The sequence below is a fragment of the Contarinia nasturtii genome, unplaced genomic scaffold (genome assembly GCF_009176525.2).
Source record: "Contarinia nasturtii isolate CC-2019 unplaced genomic scaffold, AAFC_CNas_1.1 Cnas_scaffold_4311, whole genome shotgun sequence".
Lineage (NCBI taxonomy): Eukaryota > Metazoa > Arthropoda > Insecta > Diptera > Cecidomyiidae > Contarinia > Contarinia nasturtii.
This window is the reverse complement of record NW_022201606.1, coordinates 1354657-1381382: the sequence shown is the minus strand read 5'-3', so window position 1 is coordinate 1381382 and position 26726 is coordinate 1354657. Positions and strand designations below refer to the sequence as shown.

At 32.1% G+C, this 26726-nt stretch overlaps 1 protein-coding gene across 23 annotated transcripts in view; it reads right to left on the bottom strand.

Annotated features, from left to right (window-relative positions):
* LOC116350816 (voltage-dependent calcium channel type A subunit alpha-1) overlaps positions 1-26726 on the bottom strand; it is a 49251-nt gene that overhangs the window by 14617 nt on the left and 7908 nt on the right. For 9 of the 23 annotated variants that reach the window (XM_031782762.1, XM_031782767.1, XM_031782768.1 and 6 more), the window contains exons 2-26: positions 22835-23284; positions 18552-18652; positions 18151-18306; positions 17910-17946; positions 17642-17825; positions 16294-16397; positions 15655-15770; positions 15489-15548; positions 15305-15409; positions 14234-14431; positions 13823-14154; positions 13536-13717; positions 13420-13464; positions 13056-13340; positions 12872-12975; positions 12632-12774; positions 12244-12569; positions 12026-12169; positions 11747-11948; positions 11386-11550; positions 9433-9543; positions 5708-5791; positions 4881-4958; positions 3443-3625; positions 1396-1487 (exon numbers count right to left, since the gene is read on the bottom strand). In XM_031782762.1, the coding sequence (XP_031638622.1) occupies positions 1396-1487; positions 3443-3625; positions 4881-4958; positions 5708-5791; positions 9433-9543; positions 11386-11550; positions 11747-11948; positions 12026-12169; positions 12244-12569; positions 12632-12774; positions 12872-12975; positions 13056-13340; positions 13420-13464; positions 13536-13717; positions 13823-14154; positions 14234-14431; positions 15305-15409; positions 15489-15548; positions 15655-15770; positions 16294-16397; positions 17642-17825; positions 17910-17946; positions 18151-18306; positions 18552-18652; positions 22835-23199 (3902 nt within the window). In that variant the 5' untranslated portion in view covers positions 23200-23284. Of the gene's footprint in view, positions 1-1395; positions 1488-2717; positions 2810-3442; positions 3626-4880; positions 4959-5707; positions 5792-7863; positions 7975-9432; positions 9544-11385; positions 11551-11746; positions 11949-12025; positions 12170-12243; positions 12570-12631; positions 12775-12871; positions 12976-13055; positions 13341-13419; positions 13465-13535; positions 13718-13822; positions 14155-14233; positions 14432-15304; positions 15410-15488; positions 15549-15654; positions 15771-16293; positions 16398-17641; positions 17826-17909; positions 17947-18150; positions 18307-18551; positions 18653-19911; positions 20013-22834; positions 23285-26726 lie in introns of all 23 variants that reach the window. The other 14 variants (XM_031782772.1, XM_031782781.1, XM_031782785.1 and 11 more) reach the window with 9 other exon arrangements.

The following is a 26726-nucleotide window of genomic DNA, read 5'->3' as shown; positions in this document are numbered from 1 at the left end:
AACGTCGTCAAAATGAAAATAATAAACATTTTGTTCATTTCCCTCGCTTCTGGAAAACTAAAGTGGAAAGGTATTGAAAAGCTAAGAGAAAATGAAAAATAATCTAAGCTCAGCACTAATTCTAGGCGCTAATCTATTTATTATAAAGTACATATGTATTATATTGTATTATAGTTTATGGTATAGTGGTTAAAACTCTATTTGATTTTATATGTAAAATATATATAAAAACAGCACAAACTATTCAATGGGAAAAAATGAGGATATTATATGAAAAAGGATTCGATATATGTATATTCGATCAAAAAATTAGATTAATAATTGACTTGCAACTATTTGGTCGGTTTAATTGGAATGTTGCAAGTTATTATGCGCACAAATTCAAATCTATTTACTTTCTAAAATGCCAAAATAACTTAATAATAATCAGTTGGCCAATAGAGGTGGTTCATTTAATTACAAAAGATTAAGTTTAGCTCAGGTTAGACTAATTTTTTTTCTAAATTTGTTCCAAAAACTATTAGAATTTTTGTAGAATTTTTATGTTTTAAATCGTATTTGCTAAATTGTACCTTTACACATGTTTGTTCTGATTGATACATTTATACACTTTTGAATAATATACACAATACTGGGAATGGCCAATTTCAAGAAATCGTTAATCAACATTTTGAGAACGAACTAGTAAAAAAAAATCTCTCTAAAGAGAAAAATACGATTGAAAAAAATAGAAATATTTTCTACACAAAGAAGAACCTATAAGAATAATACAACATTCTACTCAATACACAAAGCATATGTTGTGTCTGAGATACAAGAAATATGACGAATTTTTTTCTTCACTTTCTTTTTGCGATACCTGAATATCGAATTCATCTTCAATTCCTAATTTTGCGTGATGAATTCTCAAACTATTCCACAAAATGATTTTTGTTTTCAATCATCAACATCAATGATTGTATTGAATCTACTTCCTATTCTTTTTAACTTGTTTCATTTATGACACGTTAGAAATACAAATTAAACGGCGAATCATAAATCGTTTCGTTTTAAGAGATATATCTATTTTAGCTAGATTTGATTAGTTTTCCCATTAAGTGCTAAGTTGTGAAAGAAGAATAACTGTGAAAAATTGATATATGTTCACTAGTGAGCAAACGCTCAATGTCTAGAAAAAAGTTGATTATTATTTATTTTAAAATCAAATTGAAAATCTATTTATCTTGACAAGAATCTAACGATCGCTGTTTAAATAAAAGAATTGTTTTTATTTTTGTTTCGAATCCTAGTCTATCCACCAATTAAGATAAAAAAAGACCAAAAAATCAAAGAAAATCAACAAGATAAACGGTTCGAAAAGAATTCACTTGTTTTTTCAAGTTCACCGTCACTTACCTGAACAGTAGCATTAGTCCTTGTAAAAACGATCGGAAATTGTTGTGTCTTGTAATGGCGGTATCGGGCGATAGAGCGATATTTCCAAAAACCTTTTGTTTTGTATTCGATTTGATTGCGATCGTTAATAATAATGTCAACAGGCCAATCGCATTTCGAGATATTTTTGGTTCGTGTGTGTGTTTTTTGTATGAGAGAATGGTTGCAAACGAAAGTGCAGACGCAGAATAAATTCAGTGGAGTATTGATTTGTTTTCATGTAATGGGCATTATTTTTGAAATTTAATTTTCACGTTAAACACAAACACACATTGATGTTTTCACAAAAGATGAGAAAAAAGAAACAGTGAAGAATAAGAAGAAGAAAGAAATATTTGATTTTTCGGTGTTTTATCATCAGGATCTCCTAACAATTGAATGTTTAATTAAGAATGTTTGGCTTAGCTTAAAAGAGGTGAGTTCGTTTCATTTGATTGGATCAATTCTAAACCTAAAAAATGTCTATTTTATTTGCTAAAACGCGCCGAAATGCTTTCCATCGCCATCAAATCCATCTAAATGCTTGCGTGGCACTTTCTATTCGATTTCGATTCGTCTAAATGTGTCTATATACAACATGCGACTATCTCAGACGTAACGACAAAATACGATTTTATTTCAACTATTCAAGTTTATTAGATACTTTGACTAGGTATTTGTTTGAGTTTTATTTCGAATGTAAATGGTCGCAATAATAATCCATTTTCATGTATGTTTTGTATTTGTTCGAGTGACATTTACAGCATTGTGCAAAAATAACTTTTTTTATATTATTTGATGCTAATAATAATATCTAAATTCGTTTTGTTTTCAATTGTACGAAAAAAAAAAACATTTTATAAATACCTACTGGATTCCGTTCTTGAGTCATTCAAATCGCTTAGCAAATTTACAAATGAAAATGCAACTCTACAATCAAATACGGTACTTGTGTTTTGAATGACGCAATCAATAATAAATATATAGACTAAAAATTATTAGGAATCAACGGCACGATTACCAACAAATACATTTTGCACAGGGTTTGGTTTTTATTTTCATCTAGTTAATTGCTTTGTTTTTCAATTCACAAAAAATACACATACAGAATATGAATGTCAACAATATTTGGAGGGAGGATTGAAAATTAAACAAATAAATAAGTGAGCGGGACGACTTGGTTTTTTTTTTGTACAAAAATACAATCCGATCATACAATCGACTATGTTAATAAATAGAAAACTTAAAAGAGAAGTGAAGAAGAGTTGAATGTTTTATTTTAGCTCAGCAGATTGTTGCATTACCGAAAGAGAAGTAGAAGGCCACCAAAAAATGTCTGAAAATTGTTGTGTCGATTCAACGCCGTTGCTGGATCGAATTTCATATTTCCGAAAACCTAACAACGGTTTCGAGCGGAAATGTGTTCGGTTTATCATTTGTATTTGGGAGGAAGAGGTTGATTGTGTTGAAATGCAGTCGAACGATAATATATATATAAATATGGTAAATGTTGGTGGTAAATATTAATACAGTTTTTTTTGTTCAGCTAAACTAAGTGTTATCTATGGAATGGATGAATCCACTCATTCTTTGCTACACTAAATTATCTAAATATAAATAAATTTTATGTTGTTTGTATAAGAGTCACGTATCACAATAAGAATTACAATTTTTATGATTCGATGAATTTTAATAATATGCTAAAAGTTTTCAATTTTGAGTCAAGTGATATTTGTTTTTTTTTTTTAAATTAAGGTGTGTGTGTTTTGAATATAAAGTTTACTAAAATTGTCCTAATATTTTTCCCTATTTGGTCCAATCAATTTTTGACGAAACAGTTGCGGAAGCCAAAAAAGAGAGTTCAAATTGATGTCGATCTCTTGTTTGGTTTCCGAATTATAGACACATACACATATTAAAGATAGACACATATAATACTGATCATGAAATCATCCATTTCATAGACAATTTCAGAAATCAGTTATTTTTGGAAAACACAAAAGTAAATTTTGAAAACGATTTGTTATACCTGCATTCCGATGATGGCGTAAATGAAAAATAACATTGCGATAAGGAGGCAGACGTACGGCAAAGCTTTAAACGATTGAACGAAGGTCCATAGCAGAATTCGAATTGTGTATCCTTGACGCAGCAACTTAATTAAACGGGCCGCACGGAATAGACGCAAGAAGCCAACATTAAATGTATTGGCCTGTTCGATGTGCGGCGAACGATGATGAATTGTTGACAAATCAAAAAGAACGAATTATTCCATTAGCATCAGTTTGAATTGTGTAAAGAGTGAAATTAGATGTAAATTTTCATTTTACAGGGGGATTTCATCTAAACATTTATCTAAAGAGTGTGGTGTGGATTTTGACATCTGGTGCATTTGGTGGGAAAGCGTTTATTATTCAACAGGTGTGTTTTGTGATACACATCGAATACTAAGACAAAAAACAAAAATACCTACACGACCAACCAACAGCAAAGGGAGAAGTGGGACAAATGCACAGAAATTTATAACATTTACCATTTTACCACATCAAAGGGAGATTTTACTTTGTTCAAAATAGGTTACCAAACAACAGAATTCATTCAGAAAATCACAATTGTAAAATTTGCATTAAAAATAAGTTACCAAATTAATTCGAAAATGTTCAAAGAACAACTAATTTTAATAAATCAAAATGAAAATTTTCAGAATACTAATTCATCAAACATGCTTGATTTTACTTCGTTCAATTGAGATTACAAATAGAATACACTCATCAGAGCATGCAGTTATTTTGTTGTGTTTCTGTGCTAGTGAAGTGTTTTTGTGTGCGTGTTTGGTTTTGAATGTTTCATGTTTTTTGTTTGTTTTTTTGTTTTTCTAGCTATTCGATTAATATAAAAGAGTTTGATATATTGATTATCTAACAGATTACAGAAATCTTTAACTATAGAATCTAATTGACTTTGATTATATGTTGGAATCTATGAATTAAAAGAAATGGACTATATATTTTATATGATTTTATCTATCTAGTACATAAATCTGTCGTTGGTTATTATTCTTGCAAATCACATATACTCTGTCCGTTTCAATTCCATTTCATAATAGTAAAATTGGTGAAAAGAAATCTGCTACACCAAATAAACGCAATGAAAAAAAAACGTTATAGATTGATACCTAAGAGATGGAGCTTTGCTTATAGTCTTCTGTTTTGTGCTTTTTTGCGCTTTTCAGAACGGATAATAAACTCAATGTATTGAAGAAGAATTAATATTAGTCGAACTAAATCTAGCCTAACAAATAACGACATTGCTGCTCGTTGGAATTTGTCAACTTCATTGAAAATATCAAATTCATAAAATTCAAAGAAAAAGCGATCAATAAAATGAGGGATTTTGCCCGTCATTCTTCCATCCACCGAACAGCAATATCAACGATATAAACGAAAAATAACTATGAAATAAATTACCGGTTTGCGAGGAATTGGCTGGACAAAGGGTAAACTATCAAAATCAGGATTATGTTTTACCTCAAAATCAACAGATGTCTAAACGTATGATTGATTTTGTGATTAAAATCGGATAAAATGTGATTTTGGATTTGGACGGTAAACCGTTGTTTCGCAAGATCCAGCGCCGGATCATCGTTTATCGATTTATTTTTCGTAAATAAAATAAACATTTGACCAGTGATTCGTGTGTTGTGTGTAAGTGTTGAGTGGTTGTTGTTGTTGTTTTTTTTTTTATTATCAATTAATTATGTTATTTCAAATAGTTGTGTTTACATAAAAAAATGTACAAGTATTCACACAAAAAATAAATAAATATTGAAATTAAAATCGAATATAGAAAATTGAAAAATATTTTGTGTATGTAGAAAATGCAAGATGAATAGTACAAAAAAGTGTTGAAATAAATAACAATAATCGCATTCCGTTTAGATAGAAAATAGTTGAATAAATATTTTAGTAAAAAATGATGTGAATTTTATAAATCCGATGGGATTTATTTAAAATTGACTCATAAGAAATACAAATTGAAAATGATTGAAAACCAAAAATCGTGAGCAAATATTTCACATGAATTTTGTGCAAACTATTCAAAATATTAAAATTGTTTTGTTTTCTCATAAAGAAATCGATTCATTCAAATTCGATAAGTTACAAAATTACGTATTAAAGAAAGAAAACTGAATTTCAAACCAAAGTGATTTATGAGAAATAATTCGAAAAGTCAAAAAGAAACGGATGCATTTCACATACGATCAACTTTTTTGTTCATTCATTTGAATACAAACCCCAATTTCCAACACCATCGCGTCGATTATGCTACCAATTACAGTGATGAAATCGAACACGTTCCAGGCATCCTTGAAGAAGTTCTGCATTCAAATTCGGCGAATATTCAAAGAAGAAAAGAGATTAGTATGAGGATAATGACTGGACTGATTGATTTATTTGCGCCTACAATCCCTGATCTCTTTTCCTCATACGATGACATCGTCATGTGGAACTCAATTCCATATGAAAATGCCATCACCTATATATACACAACTAGCGCTTGTTTAAAGGAGCATGTAATTGTACGTTTCAAAAGCATCTAACCCAACCGAATCGGAACTTACAAGTGGCTTACTGTTCGTATTCATTCGTCAAGGCTTTTAAAAGGTCAGTTTGGCGTCGGTGAAAAGAAAAACCGAGCCTGTTTTTAACCATACTTTCAAAATGGACGGAATTCGCCGAGCTTTTTTTTACACGGATCTCTGTTTTATTGGTTAATGTCGATGCAATCTACAATCTTTATTATAAATTTACTACTTGGAAACAAATGCGAGGTGAATTTGCCAAATGGCCAAAACTAAACAGCAATTATCGGATTTGAATAAGCTTCCGATTAAACACATCGCCTTTAATGTGTTTTTGTTTTCAATTTACTTAGGCTGGGAACAGTACATTTTTGCTTGTACGAAAAATAATTGCGTGCGCTCTAGTTAAAATACGTTTTGGTCTAAAGCTTTTATATGAATGACAGAAAGACAAAACAAGAAAATAGGGCGACTTATTTTAAATCAAATCTAGCTAAATGCTTATTTTTCGCATGGAATACTACAGCATATAAAAAAATGGAATTTAATATGTATTATTAATAAAAAAGAGTGAGAAAAGAAAAAAAGTTATGGATAATAATTTATGTTTAGCTGCCCTTGTCAATTCCATTGGGTTTTATCTATGGCATGAGGAGTTTAATTAAATAATAATACAAAACTTTGATCAAATAAAAATCGAAGACAAATTATATAGTGAATCGATACAACCAAAGAGGATAACATTATTTGAACTACTGGCTATGATAAATTGGTGCATTTACTATTGCAATTAAATGGGAAGATTAGAAAATAAATAAATACCAAATCAAATTACATTTGGTTGCTTTCAAATTCAATTGAAATAAAACAGAGTAAAACAATCATTTGATTTTGTTTAGATATTGAGTACAACAAACAACTAATTTTTACAATTTGCCCGCCTGAACATATTTATCAACAGAAAATGAAGGAAACATCTTTTTTTTATTAATTTGTAGGCTAGTTTTAGCTGTACTATTGATTGTTTGCAGCAATAAGAAAGGGATTCAAAAGGAATTTAAAAAAACTACACTGAAAACAGCTAATAAGAAAAATCTTTCGAATGAGAAAAATGGATGAATTAGCCATTGATAAATATTGTGAGAAAAAAAAGAAATGAGCATAATTTTTGAGTGAAATTGGATAAAGTGTAATTGAACTAAACGACCAGTAACGATCTTTTGAACACTCATCATAATTATTATTATTTGGTCATAGTACATTAATTTGATGTACTTGAAACATGAAAATCAATTTAAAAATATTAAAAGTCCGAAAATATTCTATTCATCAAACGAATTTAGTTTTGGTTATAAACGAAAAAGTATATATGGTGTTTTAAAAGTGCTAAAACTTTAAGTTGAATTCAATTTTATATTTTTCCCATAAAAAGGCCGTAATCGGTTGATTTTGTGGTGGATATGATGATTCAGCAATGGTTTCACATGGATCCATCGGTCGGTTCAAATTTGTTATTTTTTTTACTTGAAATTTTTATTGAATCATAATAGTCTGATACTGAATACAGCTTTGTTCATGATCAAAACAAAAAAAGTGTATTCAATTTAAAGATGTAACACTTGAAAAACACTCTTTAGTCAAATTCCCATGAATGTATTACCGAGTGAATGTGACAATTATAAATCTAAATGCCAATTAATAAAAGATCACATGAAACAATAAAAAAACAAAATATCTGTTCATTGGTCAAAACCAATGGTAAACATAATCAAAATCATGTTTTAAGAAAACAAAAGTGACGAAAACCAAAGATCGATTCAACGTTTTTCTTATTTATTCATTTGTCTGTTGATTCTGTTGTTACAAACCTTAAATCCAAATGCTATTAATTTCATCACAGTTTCCACCAGAAAGCACAATGTAAACACCAAATTCATAAAACTCAGAGCATCGAGAAGCATTGGCGGTGCATCATGAAACTAAATACGTCCGATTTGTATTTTAATTTAAATTCGTTAATTAATTTGATTCTGTTGAGAAATGTTTCATTGGTATTTGATTTTTTTTATGGCACAAATTTAATCAAAATAAAAGATTGTCAAACAAAAAAAGTGAAGTTGTTTTTCTGTTGCAATTACTCGCAGATATGTTGACTGTTTTACAAGGAACGAAAAATGTATACGGATTGTTCATTCAAGCTTTTGTATTTGAAAGGTTTCGATTTGAATGACTACATTAACATTGACGCTTGCCACTGTGGTGATATAAGTATGCAGAATGACGTTCATATATAAATCTGATGGTTAACTGATTTGAGTTGCAAGGATTCAGTGAATTCGCATGTAAATAATCACAAGTATGGTTATAATACAATGAATGGCCAATTTTAGATCGAAATAATATACTTTTACTCATTTTCAAATGAATGAAATAATTTCACTAAAATTGAATCACATGGTTAAACTAGCGTATGGTGTGGATTTGACTTACATACGCTTCAAGGGGTTTCTTAAACCGTATTTGCAACTCACAACACGAACTCCTCTCTCTCTCTCATTCTCCGCTTACTTTGTACATTTCAAACTACATACGAAACGATAAATTGTGCGGTTGCATTCACGGTTTCAAACTGCCATTGAATTAATGTAAATTGATTGCAACAGCATGAAAACCGACAACATAATTACGAATTTACAAAATTATTTTGAAAACGTATTACGTAGGCAATATTGCTACGAGTGGACGCATCTAATTATGACTCGTTATTAAGCACACGTCATGCTTCCAGAAAACGAAATTTCATTTTAAAATAAAAATCACACATAATGCTTATAAATACACTTCACGGGACATAACTTGATTGTGACAATACGATGTGGTTTAATTCAATCACTTCATTTTTTTGTGTATAATACAGAACATGAAAACAAAAACATCACAAAAATGATATAAATAGAAAAAGAAAGCCGTGCACAAAATGCATTCTCATAGTTTGTCTAGTCTTACGGACTAACATTTCATGCGTAAACACAAATTTTATCATATGTAGACCAATGGACATTCAAAGTCAGCACAGAGAACTATTTATGGTCATTTCGTCGGACGGTGGGTGCTATTTCAATTTATAAAATTTGATGGTATTATCTCTAAGTATCAATTCCAACACTTTGCCTTCAGCTGAACGAACACACATCAATTTCAATTTATCAAAACTGAAAGCTACTGATTAAATATACCCAGAGAGCTCCGAATTTCTCCCCTAAACAAACATATGTACAAGAAATGCTTCATTTTGAATTTCATTTTTTTTTTAAATCGCTGTCTATATTTTCAAACTGCCTATCTACGAGCGCTTTTGCTGAATTCATTTTGGCTGATTGCTGATTTATCTATGTGTTTTATTCTTTTGTTTGTTTGTTTGTTTGTTTGATACCAACCTTTATCCCGAATCCGATAATTTTGAGCACTGTTTCAACACTAAACATTCCAGTAAAACCCATATTGATGTATCTCATTAACTTTTCGAAGACTGGACTTTGATTATGGTACTGTTGATAGGTTCACACATATATTTATAAAAGTTGATTTGATATTTTGTTGTTGTTGTATTTGATTAGTAATGGATTGAAAATATTTTGTTTTATATGAATATGTTCTAAAGATGTTCAATGTTCATTCTACAAAATCATAAATTCATTAAGCAATTGCTTGTCACACGGTGTTCAGCGATTGCGGTTGGATTCATTCGGAAATCCGATTGCATATTTGTGTATTACATTGATTTAATATATATACGATATGTACAATGAAGGATCGATTGAGGATTTTTTTTATATTTTTGAGTTTGTGCACAATGCTGATATACATAATTCTTCGATGTTGATGATGTGTGGTGAGTTTTTGTGTTTGGAATTCAATTTGAAAAAAAAAAATGTCGATATACATAAAAAGCTAAATTAAACAACATCCATCGATAGTTTAGAAAGAAAACTTGTTACTGAAGAATGTTCTATAGAAATGACAACAAATTGAAATGAAAAATAAAATAAAAAACCGGCCATCGTAAAGTGAACTGAAGTGATTTTTTTCGTGTGCTTTGAACATTAACATCGAAGTGATAACGAACATGTTTCGGAACTGAATTTCTGGTTGAAAACATGCGATTCACAGCAGACGCATTGCTTAATAACAAAATTGTTAGCACTTTTACTCGGCCGAGCATCGAATTTAAAAAGCATAAAATAGTATACGATTAGGATAGATTGAGTCTCTTTGACTTGAATTAGATCCTTATGGACGCTTTAATCTAAATACATTTTTGCAAAATCAAATCAATAAATGGTGATTAACTTTCTCAAACAATAGAGTTTATGTGCAGCAAAAATATTCAAACGAAAATGTGATTAGATTTTGTGCAAAATCAAAATATGTGAAAACAATTGAAGCTGATAATTGTGTGATTTAGCGCAGAAAAATTCGGATCAATAGATCTCGCATCCGATCGAGAAAAATCGAGAATTTCAGTATTTTCACTGCATTCTCGACTGTTTGTTTTTGATGGATTTTACCCGACATATTGTCAATAAACAAAACAGCTGAATTTATTTCGATGCGGGGTCTACTGATCAATAAACGGTGTATTTTTTGTACATTTCAAATGACATATAAAAACATGGCACACAATATTTCTGGTCGTTTATTATTTGCCAGACCGCATGAGAGAATGTGAACAGAAATATTTGTAAATCATGCAAAAACAAGACAAATGATCGTGTTGGACTTAGTAAAAATAAATAAATAATAAAGCACAAAGTTCAGAAAATTAAAATTAGAGTGAGTATGTATGAATCGATGCCATTCTATGAATGGAGTAATTTGTATGTTTGAATGAAGCGCTGAATGTAAAGCAAATATATAGATCTATATATAGATAAATAGAATGCACACCGAACAATCATCTTAACAGCATAATTAAACAATTAAATTTTTAAGTAGTTCATATTATTTCTACTTTTGTTTGCATGGTATTGGTTATGAGTGATATTATATCGAGAATTGTATACATATGTAGGTGTGTATGGTGTTTTTTTATTTACACAGTACCAAAATAAATTGATTCGCTCAAATGATTTGGATTTCGTTGCAGAGAAAATTAAATCCAGTTGAGCAATCGATGGGCACTTATAATTAGTTTGAATTTCGTTTGTTTTTTTGACGAAAAATCAATGGCAAAATTAGAAAATGAGAAGTGAAACCAATCAACTCACAATCAGAAAAATTATCGATTGAACGAAAAAGTCGCGAAAATGTTGAAATTTTTAATGAAAATAAAAACCTAAGAAAAAATTATCCAAAAGTTGTGAATAAAAAGAGAACGTAATCGGCCATACCTTCATCATGAGTAGTAAAGTATTGAACACAATTAACAGCATAATAAAATATTCGAACGGCGTTGAAACGACGATGCGCCAAATTTTATATTTGAAGCTATTTCGTTTACTTGGCATATATCGCTCCAATGGACGAGCACCGATCGTGAAATCGATGCAAGATTTCTATATTAGAAAAAAAGAAAAAAAATTATTGTGAGTTTCGAATGATCAAATGGGTTTGCGTGAGAAATTGACATTCGTCGTCGTCCTTATCAAAGCGTGACGATTAAAGAAATGTGTACCATTTTTGGTTCCTCGTCAATTTTTCACGCAACTTGTGGGTTTTTACCAAATTCAAAGATGATTTTGTGCATAATACCTGATTTTTGTCAATTTCACCATCCTGAAGTTCGGCTTCACCTTGTTCTTGGAATGTGATGATAATCAAGGCCACGAATATGTTTACGAAGAAAAATGGAAACACGATAAAGTAAACTATGTAGAAAATGGACATTTCGATGCGAAAATTTTGTATTGGTCCTTGATCGTCATATGTGGCAGCCATCGAATGCTGAAGAATTCTGTAAGCAAACAATTTAACGGTTAAGTTTCGTTCAAATCGGTTTTCGTTTACGTTTAAAAACAAAAATATATTTACTGAGGCCATCCTTCGCCTGTTTGAACAGCGAATAGTGTTAACATTGCCGTTGCAACGTTATTGTAGTGGAAACTTTGAGTCATCCATCGTCGTTTCTCTTCTCGTGGCAGTTCTTCTTCTTCATCGTAAACGAAAAATGAGCCCCTGATGTAAAAGAAACGAAATGGTGTTACATAATAGTTATCTCATGAGTAGATCGCATCAAAATGTATACTTACTGGCATTCTTCAGCATTTCGTTTGCTTTCGTCAGTGCAGTAGAAGAATTTTCCATTGAATAGCTGAACGCCGATTACAGCGAAGATAAATTGGAATAATATGTACACAATTAAAATATTAACAACGTTTTTTAATGAGTTGACGACACAATCAAATACTGCTTTCAGTTTCGGAACACGTTTGATTGTTTTTAGCGGTCGCAGTACACGAAGTACACGCAATGATTTGATTGTGGATAGATTTTGGCCAACACTACCACCACCACCCGACGTCATATCGAATCCAAAGCTGACGGCAGCGCAAATTACAACCACCGCATCCATTACCTTAAATATTTAAGAAAAAAAGTTCGAAAAAGTGTTGTATTATTGCGCGTATGAATTCTTACATTCCAAAATTCACGAAGATAACTGCCTGGATGCAGTATAATGCCTAAATCGATGATTTTTAATAACATTTCTATGGTAAACACGCCGGTAAATGCATAATCAAAATAGTTTAAAACTTCATTTCGGTATGAGTTCTCATCCACTGCAAACACATTAAAACAAAACAAACATAAATTAAATTCGAATTTTATACTGTGGAATGTTTTAGAAGATGTTCAAAAGTGGAATGGATTCGCCACCTGGATCTTCGGCTGCCAAGGCAATTGATGACATTGTGATAATTAACATAATGAAGAAATCAAAATATCGAAGATTTACAACCCAATGGGCGGCTCGTCGAATACTGAAAATTGAACAGAGAGAAAAAGATTTTTGTGTGAGTGCGGTTCGTTTGAGGCAGATAATAAAACTTGATATCCTTACATATTGGTGGGCGATAAGATAAACATAGATGAATACGGTAACATTGGTTTCGGTCCGTCTGTAATTTCTTCTTCCTCTTCTTTCTTTTCTTCATCTTTTTTCTTGCGATTTTTCGGTGGTGATGACAAACCTCCATCAATACGGGTGCCATCCCCTTGCAAGGCTTCCATTTCCTTTTCAAGCTCTTGTAATTGCTTCTCTTTATCCTCCTCGACTTGTTCCTCTTCAGCTGCAGTCAGTTCTTGTGCGTTCGCCAAATTATCGACAGCGATAGCCAAGAACACACTGTTATAAATACAAAGAATATGTATGTTTTTATTTGTGACTTTGGTAATTTCTATACTAGAATAAAAAAAATACTTACTTTAACAAAGTGTAGTTGCCGAAGAGCACCAAGACGATGAAGTATCTATAGATGAAAAGAATCCAATTAGTAATGTCCATTTAATGAGTCAACATAAATAGATAGATGATACGTACAAAGAATAGATCATTCCTTTTTTGTTGCCACCTTGAGATTCGATGCCATGGTACATGACTTCGTTCCAATCCTCGCCGGTGAGAATTTGGAACACTGTTAACAAAGCGATAGGAAATGTGTTGAAATTTGTTGGCGGTGTTCCGTCTTCGAAATTGAATTGACCACCAAACAGTTGCATTCCCTGTTTTTTCGGCGATAAAAGTAAGAAAGAGAACATTTTAATTATTGAATTAATAAAATTCGGCTACAGTAAACCATTTTTAAATATAGAATTTGGTTTGCTTACCAATAATGCAAAAATAAGTATGAACAAAAAGAGCAAGAACAGCAACGAGATAATCGATCTCATTGAATTCAGCAATGATATCACAAGATTTCGCAGTGACGACCAATATTTGGTGACTTTGAAAATGCGCAGCAAACGAAGTGCACGTAACACAGACAAACCGAAGGAACCACCTTTCCAGTGTGTCCAAATGATTTCGAACAATGAGCCAAAGATGACGACACAATCGAACCGATTAAATGCCGACTCAAAGTACTTTCGTGGCCCAAGTGCATACATTTTTATGCACATTTCCATCATGAACAGGGCCAAGAACACGTATTCAGAATAATCTGCAAATGATACGAAAAAAAAAGAAATCATCAATGTTAGCATGAAAGATCGAGGATTTTGTGTGAATATTTGACTTACAAAGGAAGTCGGTGAGCCATTGTGGTTGTTTGTAGTGTTCCACAGCAACGGTGACCGTATTGAAAAATACCAAAATGATGACAAACCAATAGAACCATTGTGTTTTGACGGTGTGCCTGATCCAAAAACGGAATCGCTTCTCTGCCAACCAAAAACTTTTGCAGCTGCCTTGGTTCGGTACTTTTGGTTTAAGATAGCCTGAAATCATGTAATATCAGTTTTTTTTGGCAACACAATAGAGGAGAGGATAGAGTGTGAGAGGGTGCGCATACTAAATATAATCGTGACACAAACAGAAAATCGATTTCGCATCACATGATGTGAAATGTCGACAAGAGAATATGGATCAAGTTATAAAATGCATTATTGTAGTGCTTCGGAATGCAAATCCTATAAGTGCTGGATGCTGTCAAGTGTGTCATCAAGATGTTCACTTTCCTTCTACACCGATATTTACATGATAGGGAGCGGAATCAAAATGTTCAATTTCAATGAAGCAAACGTTTGCTCATGGTGAAAAGTAATATTTTTGGTGTTTTTTTTTTTTGCATCAAAATGTCCAATTATTTCGACGTATTTTTTATATTTCAAGGGTCTATTAAAACAAAAATTCGACATAAAAATTGAAACTAATGGATTTCTAGAAGGTAAAGTAATTTAAAAAAAAACAACTACTTATTGAAATTGGCTATTGAGGTGTGAAACTGGCTGGATTGATTACACATAAAAGCGATCTATTTTTAGAATATCAATCTGAACTACAGAGTATAGCGTATTGCTTGTTCGGAGCTGACGGTGGTTATCCTTTCAAAATGACAATAATTTCTTACTCAATCTTCGTCTTGCCTTTTTTGTTTTATGCACTGTAAAAATATCAAAGTTCACTAAATGAATGACATCCAATTCAAATGTTTTTGATAAATATGTTTGGAAACTCGTTGAATCATCGTTTTATATCCATGCATCGTTTTGAAAATAAATTATTTTAGTCGAAAATCAAAATAGAACTTGTGCAAGAAAAGAAGTGACAATTCACAATGTTTATTGTTATTATCATCGAACGATCCTCACCTTCATCTCCACAATCATCATCCGCATCTTCGTCTTCGGTGTCTGTTGACTTTGATTTACCCAAATTCTTCAGCTTTTTTCGTTTGGCAGCGACACGTCGACGTGCTGTAAATCAAAACATAAACGTATTACATCAAATGTCTGTGCAGTATGCAAAGTGTGAGTGAATTTGAAAGTGTCTTACCTTCCATAATGTGCATTTTCTCCTCTTCAGTTGTTCGCTCTTCTGCCAAGATGACTTCCTCTGTTTTGTACATCAGGAATGAGAAATAAAAGTCGATTAGCATGTTGTAAAGACAAAACCATTGCAACCAGCTCAAGCACTTAAACATTTATTTAGCGATACTTGCCAGCTTTACAGATCCACTCCACGTATCCGTTTAATTCTCTCTCAAGAACAGCTTGCCTTCTAAGCTTTAAAAATTCTTGTCTATTTTCTACTTTTTCTCTTTCTTTAGCAAATTCACTACGGGAACATGGGAATTTATATTTAAAAAAAAAACAAAGTCGATTAATATCAAAACTTAGCGAACACAGATGTATCGGAGAGGATGTCTGTTTTTGTTGTTGTTGTTGTTATTGTAAATTAATTGAAAAAATCTGGACAAATTATGTTATGAAACACGGATGAGATGAAGCGGCGATATTTTACTCAAGCGATAGTTTAATCCAAAGTTTTACGCATCAAGCGATATTCGGATTGAGGTTTTTGATGAAAAAAAAAGAAAAAAACCTGCTTGAGTGATCCATTCAAGATAGGATGACATATCTTCAATAAATAATTTTCGATTACGACATTTGTAGTATTGAACACGACGATCAACTCGATTTCTTTCATTCGAAAATTCGCTATGGGCGAATCAATTAAACGCGGCAGATTGGGGTGTTCATTGTCGACGAATCAATCGATAAAATTCCAGAAATAATTTTCGTTTGAAACAGACTGTTTGATTTTAAAGCATTTAACCGAATTGTTCATATTGACTTACCCGCTGAGAACACCAAGAACCAAATTTAACATAAAAAACGATCCAAGCACAATCAACGGCACGAAGTAGATCCAATTGTACAATGCACCGAGTGCATCATTTGTCTGAAAAATTTGTTTTGTGGGACATTTTTCGCGACATTTTACATTACATTTGATGTTGGAAAACGCCACAAATAACAAAAGATTGGTGTTAGTATACATTTGACCATAAAAATGATTTGTGTTTGATGCACGTGACAACACTGACACAAACAACACGAAACTAACTCCGAAACAGTGTGATTGGGAGAGCGAGAGAGCGAAAGAGACAAAAACACACAGCGAACTATATATGACAGCGAAGAAGTGTGACACACATAGACAGCCAGAATAGTGAGAACAAACCATCATGCAAAGTGACTGGAATAACGACATCCGCTTATATCCGTGTATAAATCATATACGAGCATGATTATATTCGAAATGCAAGCAAAATAGCTTGGCACACGGAAATGAAGTCTGAATTGTCATTTCCATCATTTTGCATAGACAGTTTTAAGCACTTGCTTTTTGATTCAAGGTGAATGAAAATGATTGTGATGGATTGTTTTTTGGTGAATTATATGTATATGTGTGTGTGTATTTAGAAGCAAACGTTTGCAATTTCCCTTCATTGCTGAAAGAAAATCGCATGTCACACAAATTTTATGATTACCATCCAAATCGCGGGGATACTTTAATCCCATTTGGATTCCACTACATAACATGCACTAAATATTTTATACTGACTATATACAGTCTCATTGCGACCATTTGATAAATTGCATCAGCAACAAAATGCAATGTCATCGAAACCAACAAACACCCGTTACCAATGCAACAACATATTTATCAATTGTTCGATGAGATGTATTCGATGGCCCATTCGGCGATTATAAAAAAGATAATAACAACATTAACAAGGTTGGATAAATACGTTTGTATAAGAGGTAGAAAGTATTGAATACAACATTTAGAAAAATCACCATACGAACAAAACGGAACTAAAGAAAACATTTTTTGCTTTTAAATACGGGCCAATGTGAAACTGAAGCGATTTATGATTAATGATAACACAAATGAAAAAAAAAATATTTTTTTTTTAAAAAAAAAAAAAAAATGATTTCGGAGCATTGAAAATCAAATAAAATAAAAACAACTACACCAATCACAAAACAATAAGAATAGGCGATTTTCATCTGGTTGTTTTATATTCTCGAAGATAGACCGAAGTGAACACAACGGGGCACAAGCGTACGTGTTGAAATGTTCGAAATGCGATCTCTTCTTGCGCTTTTGAAGATTGAGGTAAATTTTAGATTTCTTACCCAATACAGTATTGCTGTCCAACCTTCCATCGTGATGCACTGAAATACCGTCAACATTGCGAATCCAATGTTGTCGAATGACGTTATGCCGTAATTGGGACCATCCCATTTTTCTAAACATGTACTAGTACTCGCATTACATGGATATGCTCCAGACGGTGATAATGTTTTATTATCAGAATTACTATAATTTTATATATTTATTAATATATAATGGTTTTTTTGTGTACCTTCAAATAAATAATATATAAAATGACTATCGACTTACCAGGGCACTTCTGCGTCCCCTTCTTTTACAATTACATCTACGGGTTTGTATATTATTTTCGTATTGGTGTATGTGTGTTATGGTTTTTTTTTGGTGTATAGTGTGTGATCGATTGTGTAAAAATTGCAAAAGAAAAATATGTTGTGAGAGTCCAATTGGTTTATAATTTGATTAATTTCATTTTTTTGACATGTTGATTGGAAACAAATATAGATAGAACAATGGACATAAAAATACTCACTTATATTCTCTAAACTATAACAACTCTTGTGCAATGCACCCGAATAGAACTCGAGCCCAATGATTGCAAATATGACAATTGCAAACAAAACCAAGAGTCCGATTTGAAGCAACGGTGCCATAGCTTTTATTATTGATCTTAAAACTACTTGTAAACCTATAATTTTGGATGTTAAATTTGAGAATTTGTTAATGAAAATATCGTTAAATACCACTTTCTTAACTCATCTAAAAATAACTAAAAAAAAAATACGAAAAAACTAAAATAAAACAATCGTACGGATAAACATCGAAAAACAACTTTTTAAGAAAGTTCTAAAGTAAAATAAAAGCTAAATAAATACGGATTATTAAGGACTAAGCATTTTTGTCCGGTCTATTGACTAGCGCCGCACTACTCACTAGGAATTCCAGATACTAATTTTAGCGGTCGAAGAACTCTTATCGCTCGTAAAGTTCTTAGATCTACTTGAGTTCCTATCGATGGAAACATTGTGATGAACCTGTGATTTGTGATGCACAATCCATGGCAAGACGCATCGAGGATTTTGTTTTTTGGTTTGATTGAACAAAAAAAAAACAACAAGAAAAGAAATCACAAATAAAGAAAAAGCTATGGTTTAGCGCTATTTTGGTAACATGGATATAAAGTGTATGTTATATATTTTGTGTATTAAAAAAAAAAAAATATTTTTTCTTCTAAAATTCGGCGATCGCATTCTAAGAGTGCGAACGCAGAAAAAATGTTCGAAGAAGGTTTTACAAATTGATTGAAAGTGATTGTCGGTGGACAGTCGATTGCATTAACATCTGGCATGTTTAAGCATTGTCTTCCATATGACAACATTCACACTAGATACTCACACAAAAGACTCCACATATTCTCTATGAGATTTTGCAATTAAATGCCCTCGTGGCGTAAATAAATAATGGCTCTCTATCTATAGACTAGCAATAAAATATGAAATCGATAATTTCCAACTACATCCCACTCTTCGATAGAAATTGCTAATTTAACGACGGACGATAAATACTGCGGCGGTAACTACGAGTTTTATACAAATTGATTATGCCTTAAGCGGCTATTTTTCATTATTCAACAATAATGGACTTCTATTTTATCAATTATGAAAAATCTAGCCAACAGAAAGTCTATACATCATATTGATGTAAAATAATCATTCTATCGATTATTAGAAAACGATAAAGTTGATTGAAAACCTTTCTTTATGCGACAACAATTCGATTTGGGATTATGGAACAGCAATATAGCAATTTAATAATTATTTTAATTAGTCTATTCACTATTCAGTTAAATGAAAACGTATAAAAAAGGAGTGAAAGCGAAATGAATGTCGTCAACAATAAATCGACTCGTATAATATCTACGTTCATAAATGAGGAATAAGTAAGTTTCTATAAAGAAAAACTTCATAAAGCAACGTTCGAAAGCTTCTGAAAAGTGATTGAAATAAGTAATTTTTCAACATCAATAACCATACTTTCAAACTCTTCGATTTCACCGCTGATCAATCTTATAAAAGCAGACATAAGTTAATTCAATTGCAATGATTTAGTCGCATTCAGGTAGTTTTCTGTACTGTCTGCCCGAATAAAGAAATTTTTTACATGAAAACTTTCGAACGCTGAATTATAAAGAATTGTTACAAGTGTTTGGGGCACTTTTTTTCTATTTGTACGACTCCATTAACGTTGTATTTGATGAAACTAGGAGAGTCACAGATGATACGTCAGCGCTTACTTGGTATCCGAGAGACGAGTTTTAATGGACGCAATACTCTGAACGAACGTAACATACGTAAATCGACATCGACATTTGCTTCGGCGAATACGGTCATTGAGCTATAATGCCATTTCATTATTTTCAATGGATTTGTGATTGTTTTTGACAACGTCGCGTCGCATTCATTTGATAAATTGAATGTTAAGTTTTTAACCAAACAATAAAATAGAGAATTATATGTCTTGAAATATGGATGTTAGGGTGGGTCAATTTGTGGGGCAGGCGAAAAAACCTACAGAGGCACATCGCGATTTTGGTTCTATGGGCCATAACAATTATTTTTGCCCAAGGAACCATAGGACTAAAATGAATTTCGAGCCGTCGGATTTTTCTATGTAGATATTTTCGACTCACATATTGCATTAAAAAGGCAACAAAACATTATTTTTTCTCTAGCCAAATGAGTACTCATTCACGACCTATAACGATTTCATTCAATTTTAGTCAAAAAATTTGTTTTTTTTTATTTACTGAATGAACAAAGCAAATTTCTTCCATATTTTACTTTATTTTTATTTTCGAAAATACAACTCAAGAGATAAAAACATATAAAATTTAAATGAAAAAAAAAAGAAACATTTTCTAATATTTCATTTTCTAAATACGTATAACGTCTTTTTTCAAAATATTAAGTTGGTAATGCTGTTTATCGACATATTGTGTTACAAATTGAATGCAGCGCCATCATACAATGACATGTGTGACAGCATGCTTTTTAATTTTCATACTGTGTTCGTTGAGCGTCATTTCAATGAAGTGTAAACAATAAATTTAGAATCTTTCTTAAAAATAATACGAAATCAAGTAAATAAGCAAAGGAATAAACTATTATTTAAGAAAAATAAAAGGTATGTTGTTGATTTTCTTACGACTGCTGTTATAATTATTCAATGAAACACGGACGATGACAGTCAATTCAGTTGCTTTAAACCACGTTTTTATTTGTAATCCGAAGTTTCGATACTTAATTTAGATCTTCTTCAGGGAAACGAAATTATGAGTGTATTTTTTGTGTCAAAAATTGTAAATAGTTGCACATAATTGCATTGTCTTCAAAGTATTGTTTGTGTACGTAGAGTCTAATAAATTAATCACTAAAGTAAAATGATAGGAAACAAGTACCCTTGTCGATTAGATCACCTGTTAGGTGCAACGTCTCTGCTTGTGTTCATTTTATATGAGAGTTTTTTTGTTTGATGCTCTTCGTGTTCGCGTCATTTTGCGTTCTTTTGTTATTGTGTTAACCATGTTTTTTTCAAGTCAAAATTCTATGTAGAATGTGATGTTTTGTTTTGTATGCGTATGTCATTTTTCAGTTTCAAATAAAGTGAAAAAATATTGTGTGAAAGAAACAATACTATCAATTGAAAAAAAAAAACGCTTTAAAATAAATTAATTTCAATTAACTTTGATTCAATATCTGTATTTCATAACATTTAGTGAAAGTCGACTATGGCCGATCCACTGCTGTCTACATCGCAAGCCGCAACAACATCAACAAGTACCGAAAGTAGTTTGAAACATATGCGTGCTCACGATGTTGCTGCTTTTGGTGTGTCTTGTGAATTGAGTGATCTCAATCTGCCAACTAAACAGGATATTTTAAGATATTATTTTTTCTTGGCCGAACGTGCCAAAATCGAAAGTAAAATGTTTTCATACAAAACATTTACTCACTACGTGACAGACAAATTGATCGAAATTTGGAGTATACTAAATATTGAAATTATACAAAAACGGAGTATTGCTAGAAAATTGAATACTTTTCTTGACAAATATAAAACCGAAAATAAACACAAAACAAAAGGCTCAACATTCGCAGCGTTCGTACAATCCACAAAAGAATTATTTTATATTGGAAAATGTCAATGTGACTTGAAAGCAGCTCTATGCTCATGTGGATGGATTCCTGACAACTTGAAAGAGTTTATGATGGATCAACATAATGAAAGAAAATCTATGATATCGGAATACGTGACAGAAATTGAAGAGTAAGTATGTCTACAATAATACAAACAAGTACCGACACCCGGGATCAAACATACGTTCCAGAAGAGGATATGGATCTTGATGATGAACACAATAGGTTTAGGTGATTCAGTAGGTGCACAAGATCTTTCTTGAATTTTTTTCATTTAAATTTTATATGTTTTTATCTCTTAAGTTGAATTTTGAAAATAAAAATAAAATAAATAAGGAAAAAATATGCTTTATTCATTCAGAGAGTAAATTTAAAAAAATCAAATTTTTTGACTTAAACTGAATGAAATCATTATAGGTCGAGAATGAGTACCCCCCCTTATTTCCAACGCTAAACAATTTTGGCTATTTTAAATGTGAGAAAGTCAAATATTCATCGATTTTCACAACAATTTCGTAAATTTTCCCCAAAAAAGGCGATAAAATCCAAAAACAATGCACGAAACCCCCGCATACACACTTGGCTAGAGAAAAAAATAATGTTTTGTTGCCTTTTTAATGCAATATCTAAGTCGATTTTGAAATATTTTGAAAAATATCTACATAGAAAAATCCGGCGGCTCGAAATTCATTTTAGACCTTGGGCAAAAATAATTGTTATGACAAACAGAACCAAAATCGCGATGTGCCTTTGATGCAAAAAAATTGACCCGCCCTAATGGATGTTGAATAAAAAAATTGCATTGTTTGTTTTTGTTTCTCTTCGAATATTAAATTGCTACTCCCAACGGTGTTGCCGTTTGAAAAGTTTGCAAATGGCTTTGGCGTTGATTAAGAATTGAATACTACACCCTATAGCCATTCAACGTAAACGATTCACTTTGGAGGTGGCAACAAAGAATCGAAATCCAAAAACAAAAAGCAAATGAAAGAAAAACGAAGTAAAATGACAAAAGCTTACCCAGTTACTACAACGAAAAAATCCATTATATTCCATATGTTCCTGAGATAGGAGTTTTTGTGCAGTAAAAAGCCTAAGGCTATGATTTTCAGCGATGCCTCCACGCAGAATATACCCAAAAAATAGACTTCAGTCGCCTCAAGAGACTTAGCTAATGTTGTTCGGTCGCCATCTGGTAAATGCTCTTCGAGCGCGAGCACTACACAATTCGCGATGATTGTCATGAGTACGGCATATTCAAACGGTGGCCATTCGATAATGAATCGTGTGTATTTTCGAATCGGATTCTCTTCTGTAAATATGAAGAGTGATGTGGGACCACCACTAATTGGTTGGTCCCCGCCACGAGACGCTGGACCACTCATTTTATCAGCTAAACGATAAGGACTCTTTTGTAATCCGTTTCGTGAAGTGTGGCCTGCTAGCGCTGCTTCCTGGGCTGCCGCTAACCTATAAACGATAAAATCAAAAACAAATACCAAATAAACAAACATGTTTAAAAAAACCCATGTGAAAATACAACACATTAATCGTTGTGACAATCTCATTAATTCGGTCGAAAGTCACTTATGGTAAACACAAATAAAATGTTGATTATTCAGTTAATTCACTCGCCAAGTGACTTGAATTGTCAAGCAATAAGGCAATAATTATCATTTATACGATCCAATGGCAATTAAATTGTTCCTACCATTAACCTTATTTAATCGATGCACAACTTTTCTTATTTTAATGTCTTTTTTTTCAATTTCTTTCTTTCCATTTCTAATGGGCCATACACAAAAACGATTTTTAAATCGATAATTGATAAGTTGATCAAGCCAATTGTTTCGCCAGAAATTAAAGGACCCTACCGAGTTAATAAATAGAACTACGCTGTTGAAATAATTTACATTTCATAGAAAAAAGATATCCGGATTATTCGTGAACATAAATTGGCTTGTGACATTTCGTTTTCATGCTCATTTTTGATTTGAACAGAAAAAAATCGGAATCGATAAAATACGTTCGCCGCATAATACATTAATATATATATGAGCCGTTTCATTCCAAATGGATAAGTGTCACAGCACGCAACACTTGTTCGTTGTGAACGGAATGCATATATCAATTGCATTTATGTGTTATGTGTGTACATAAAATGTGTGTCATATGTTTTATTTTTGCTTAAATGAAGTTCCTTCTGTCCCGTAAAATACTGCACGTCATTACGTGCGGTTACAAGCTTTCCTATTTTAAGGTGCACATGAACATCTTCTTTGGTATTGATCCCAAATGGGTTTATCATTTTTCTTTCATTTTGACGTAAATATGGTTTTGCATTCAAATGAAATAGATTCATAGTTCTCGGTGCTTCTATGAAAATTCAATGCACGAGATTTGTTCGCTTTGCCTTTTCAAGGTATGAATTAATGAATTAAAAGCGGTTTTACTGCATCGCGTGCAAATTAAACTTATCGTCCTTTAGTGTTTCTCCATTGAAATATGTAAATATACTGCTGACCGCAAAGCAAACTTTCCCTCCCTCCTCTTCTCTCTCTTTCTCTATTCATACATTTCCGATACTATACAAATGTTGAACAAAGACTGAATTGAATTATTTAAATGCGTGATGAAGCAAATAACATAAAAGTCAATGCGTATGCAATCAACAATTTCACCATCTGAATAGGGAGACGATAACTCTACAAACACTACAATTTCAACACGTATATTATTTATGTGAATTACTATGGGGTTTCATTATATCTTCATCTAATGCAATTTGTCGCCATTCGATTCTCCCAAACAATTGAGTTTGATCCATTCGAGCAACACAATAAGACAATTTGGTCTTGTAACTCTAGTGTATTGCTTAACATAAATATGATCATTTCATTGATTTTAAAAGGGGTGATTTATGCGCGGAAATATACACATTTGATTTGTTCACAATTGTTGTTAGTTTCGTGTTGATATATCTCATTTCACAACCAGGCATATTTCTTAATGTTATTCTACCACATTCGTGTGGTGTGAAAAATTACATTTTATTATTGATTTGAAGTAATAGACGTCCATTGAGTTGTCATGCTTTCAACCAGCGCTTAAAATCATGCGGTTTGGTAATTCTCATACTATCTGATTTGGGAACTATTTTATTATTTGGTGCTGCTTTGTGGAGAAAGTGGTGTAAGCGAAACGATCTGAAAATTATTTGTGTGAGAGATGTACCAACGCAAATGATTGAGGAAATATTTTGGATTAATAATGAATAAACCCATGCAAATATAGAACACACCATCGTCAAACCCATTCATTTCGTTTTATTGATTATTCGTTGGTTTGGGTTGCGATCCATGTCCTTAAATTATGCAAAAGTGCTATTAACAGCAGAATGAAAAATTTAAATTTATATGTATGGCGGTTGATAAAGTAATGATGAATAGCTCTTCATAGTTTTGGTTCAATTCCATTTGGTCTTTTCCTAGGTCTTCCCAATTAGAATAAATGCACAAGCTTCGTTAAATAAATGTGATTTTTTTTTTAAATTCAATTCAATCGCTTTTTACCACAACAATCTCTTGTTCGTTTCCGTGTGCACACGTGAACAAAGAAAATACGTAACAAAAACGGAAAAAAACTTTTTCCAAATGAGCAAATAAAGCATAAATAAATGCCATAAGTAATTGAATCTGCTGAAAAGTTTTTCGTCTTCCACCAAACGATGGTAAGAAAAACGGTGCGAGCTTTATTGTATACTATGTGCAAAAAATTGCATTTGCTCGCAACGTTTGCATGTGCCATTCAAATTGTGTGCGAGTTGTTCGTTTCCGGTTTTCGCATTTTTCGTCCCTTTTCCTCATCGCTCAAGTTGGATTGTGTAACGCATTGATACAAAACGTTGTGAATGTCACAGAGACCTGTTTTTTTGCTCATACAAATTATTATAATATATTCTCTAGAGTTTGCATTTGCGTGGCATGTCATTTGGTTGCATTCATTATTACAAGTCATATTTTCCGTGGAATAAGCATGTTCCGAGCCTTGTATTTGCATTGTGCTAAAAGTTTTTACCAATGTGTTCTTTTCTATCCAAACCATAGCTAAATCAACACGCCTACCGTAAAGAGAATATGATTGAGTTTTTTGTATTGTTGTTGAATGCATTTTGTGTATTCAATGGCAGAAGATTAACTATACTTATGTTTAAATTGCTTACATTCAAAAACCATAAGTAAATTCCACGGAATCGGAAACTTTAGTTGTTTTGTTGAGTTTCTGGAAGCCAATAAATTAAGAGGCACTGCAGCCGACACATTCACATCTTTATGTTCTCGATGTCGTTTGCACGCATTACATACATTTATGTAAATGGAAATAGTTCGTTGAGCTCATTTTTTTTGCAACTTTGTTGAAAAAACTCTTTTCATCAGGTTTTTCTGAATAATGCCCATGGGAAGTACGTACTGATTCGTATTTTTTATCATTACTACTATTTTTCTTTGGAAAATGTTCATTTCATTTTTATCGCATTGAAATGACAAAGTTGTGAAAAAGTGATGAAGAGATAACAGCAATTTCATATCAGCAAAAGAATGAAGAAGAAAAAATTCAGCTGTTTTCGAGCTTTGAAATGAATACCCCTTTTTCTACCGTTCAGAATGGTGCCATTTGTTTTCGTTCATCTGAAAGCGGTGAAGTCATTTGGAAACGGAAAATGGGTCATTCATTGCAAACTTCACTGAGGCAAACGAAATGTCTTTATGTTCTCTACTGCAAACAACAACAACAAAAACTGAAAATACTTTTTTACATATTTTTATTTCGATTACAAATTGTAACGAGTCTCAAATCACAGCCGCCACCGCAACCGTAGAATACGAAAGAGAAACAAACCAGAGTCAGAGTG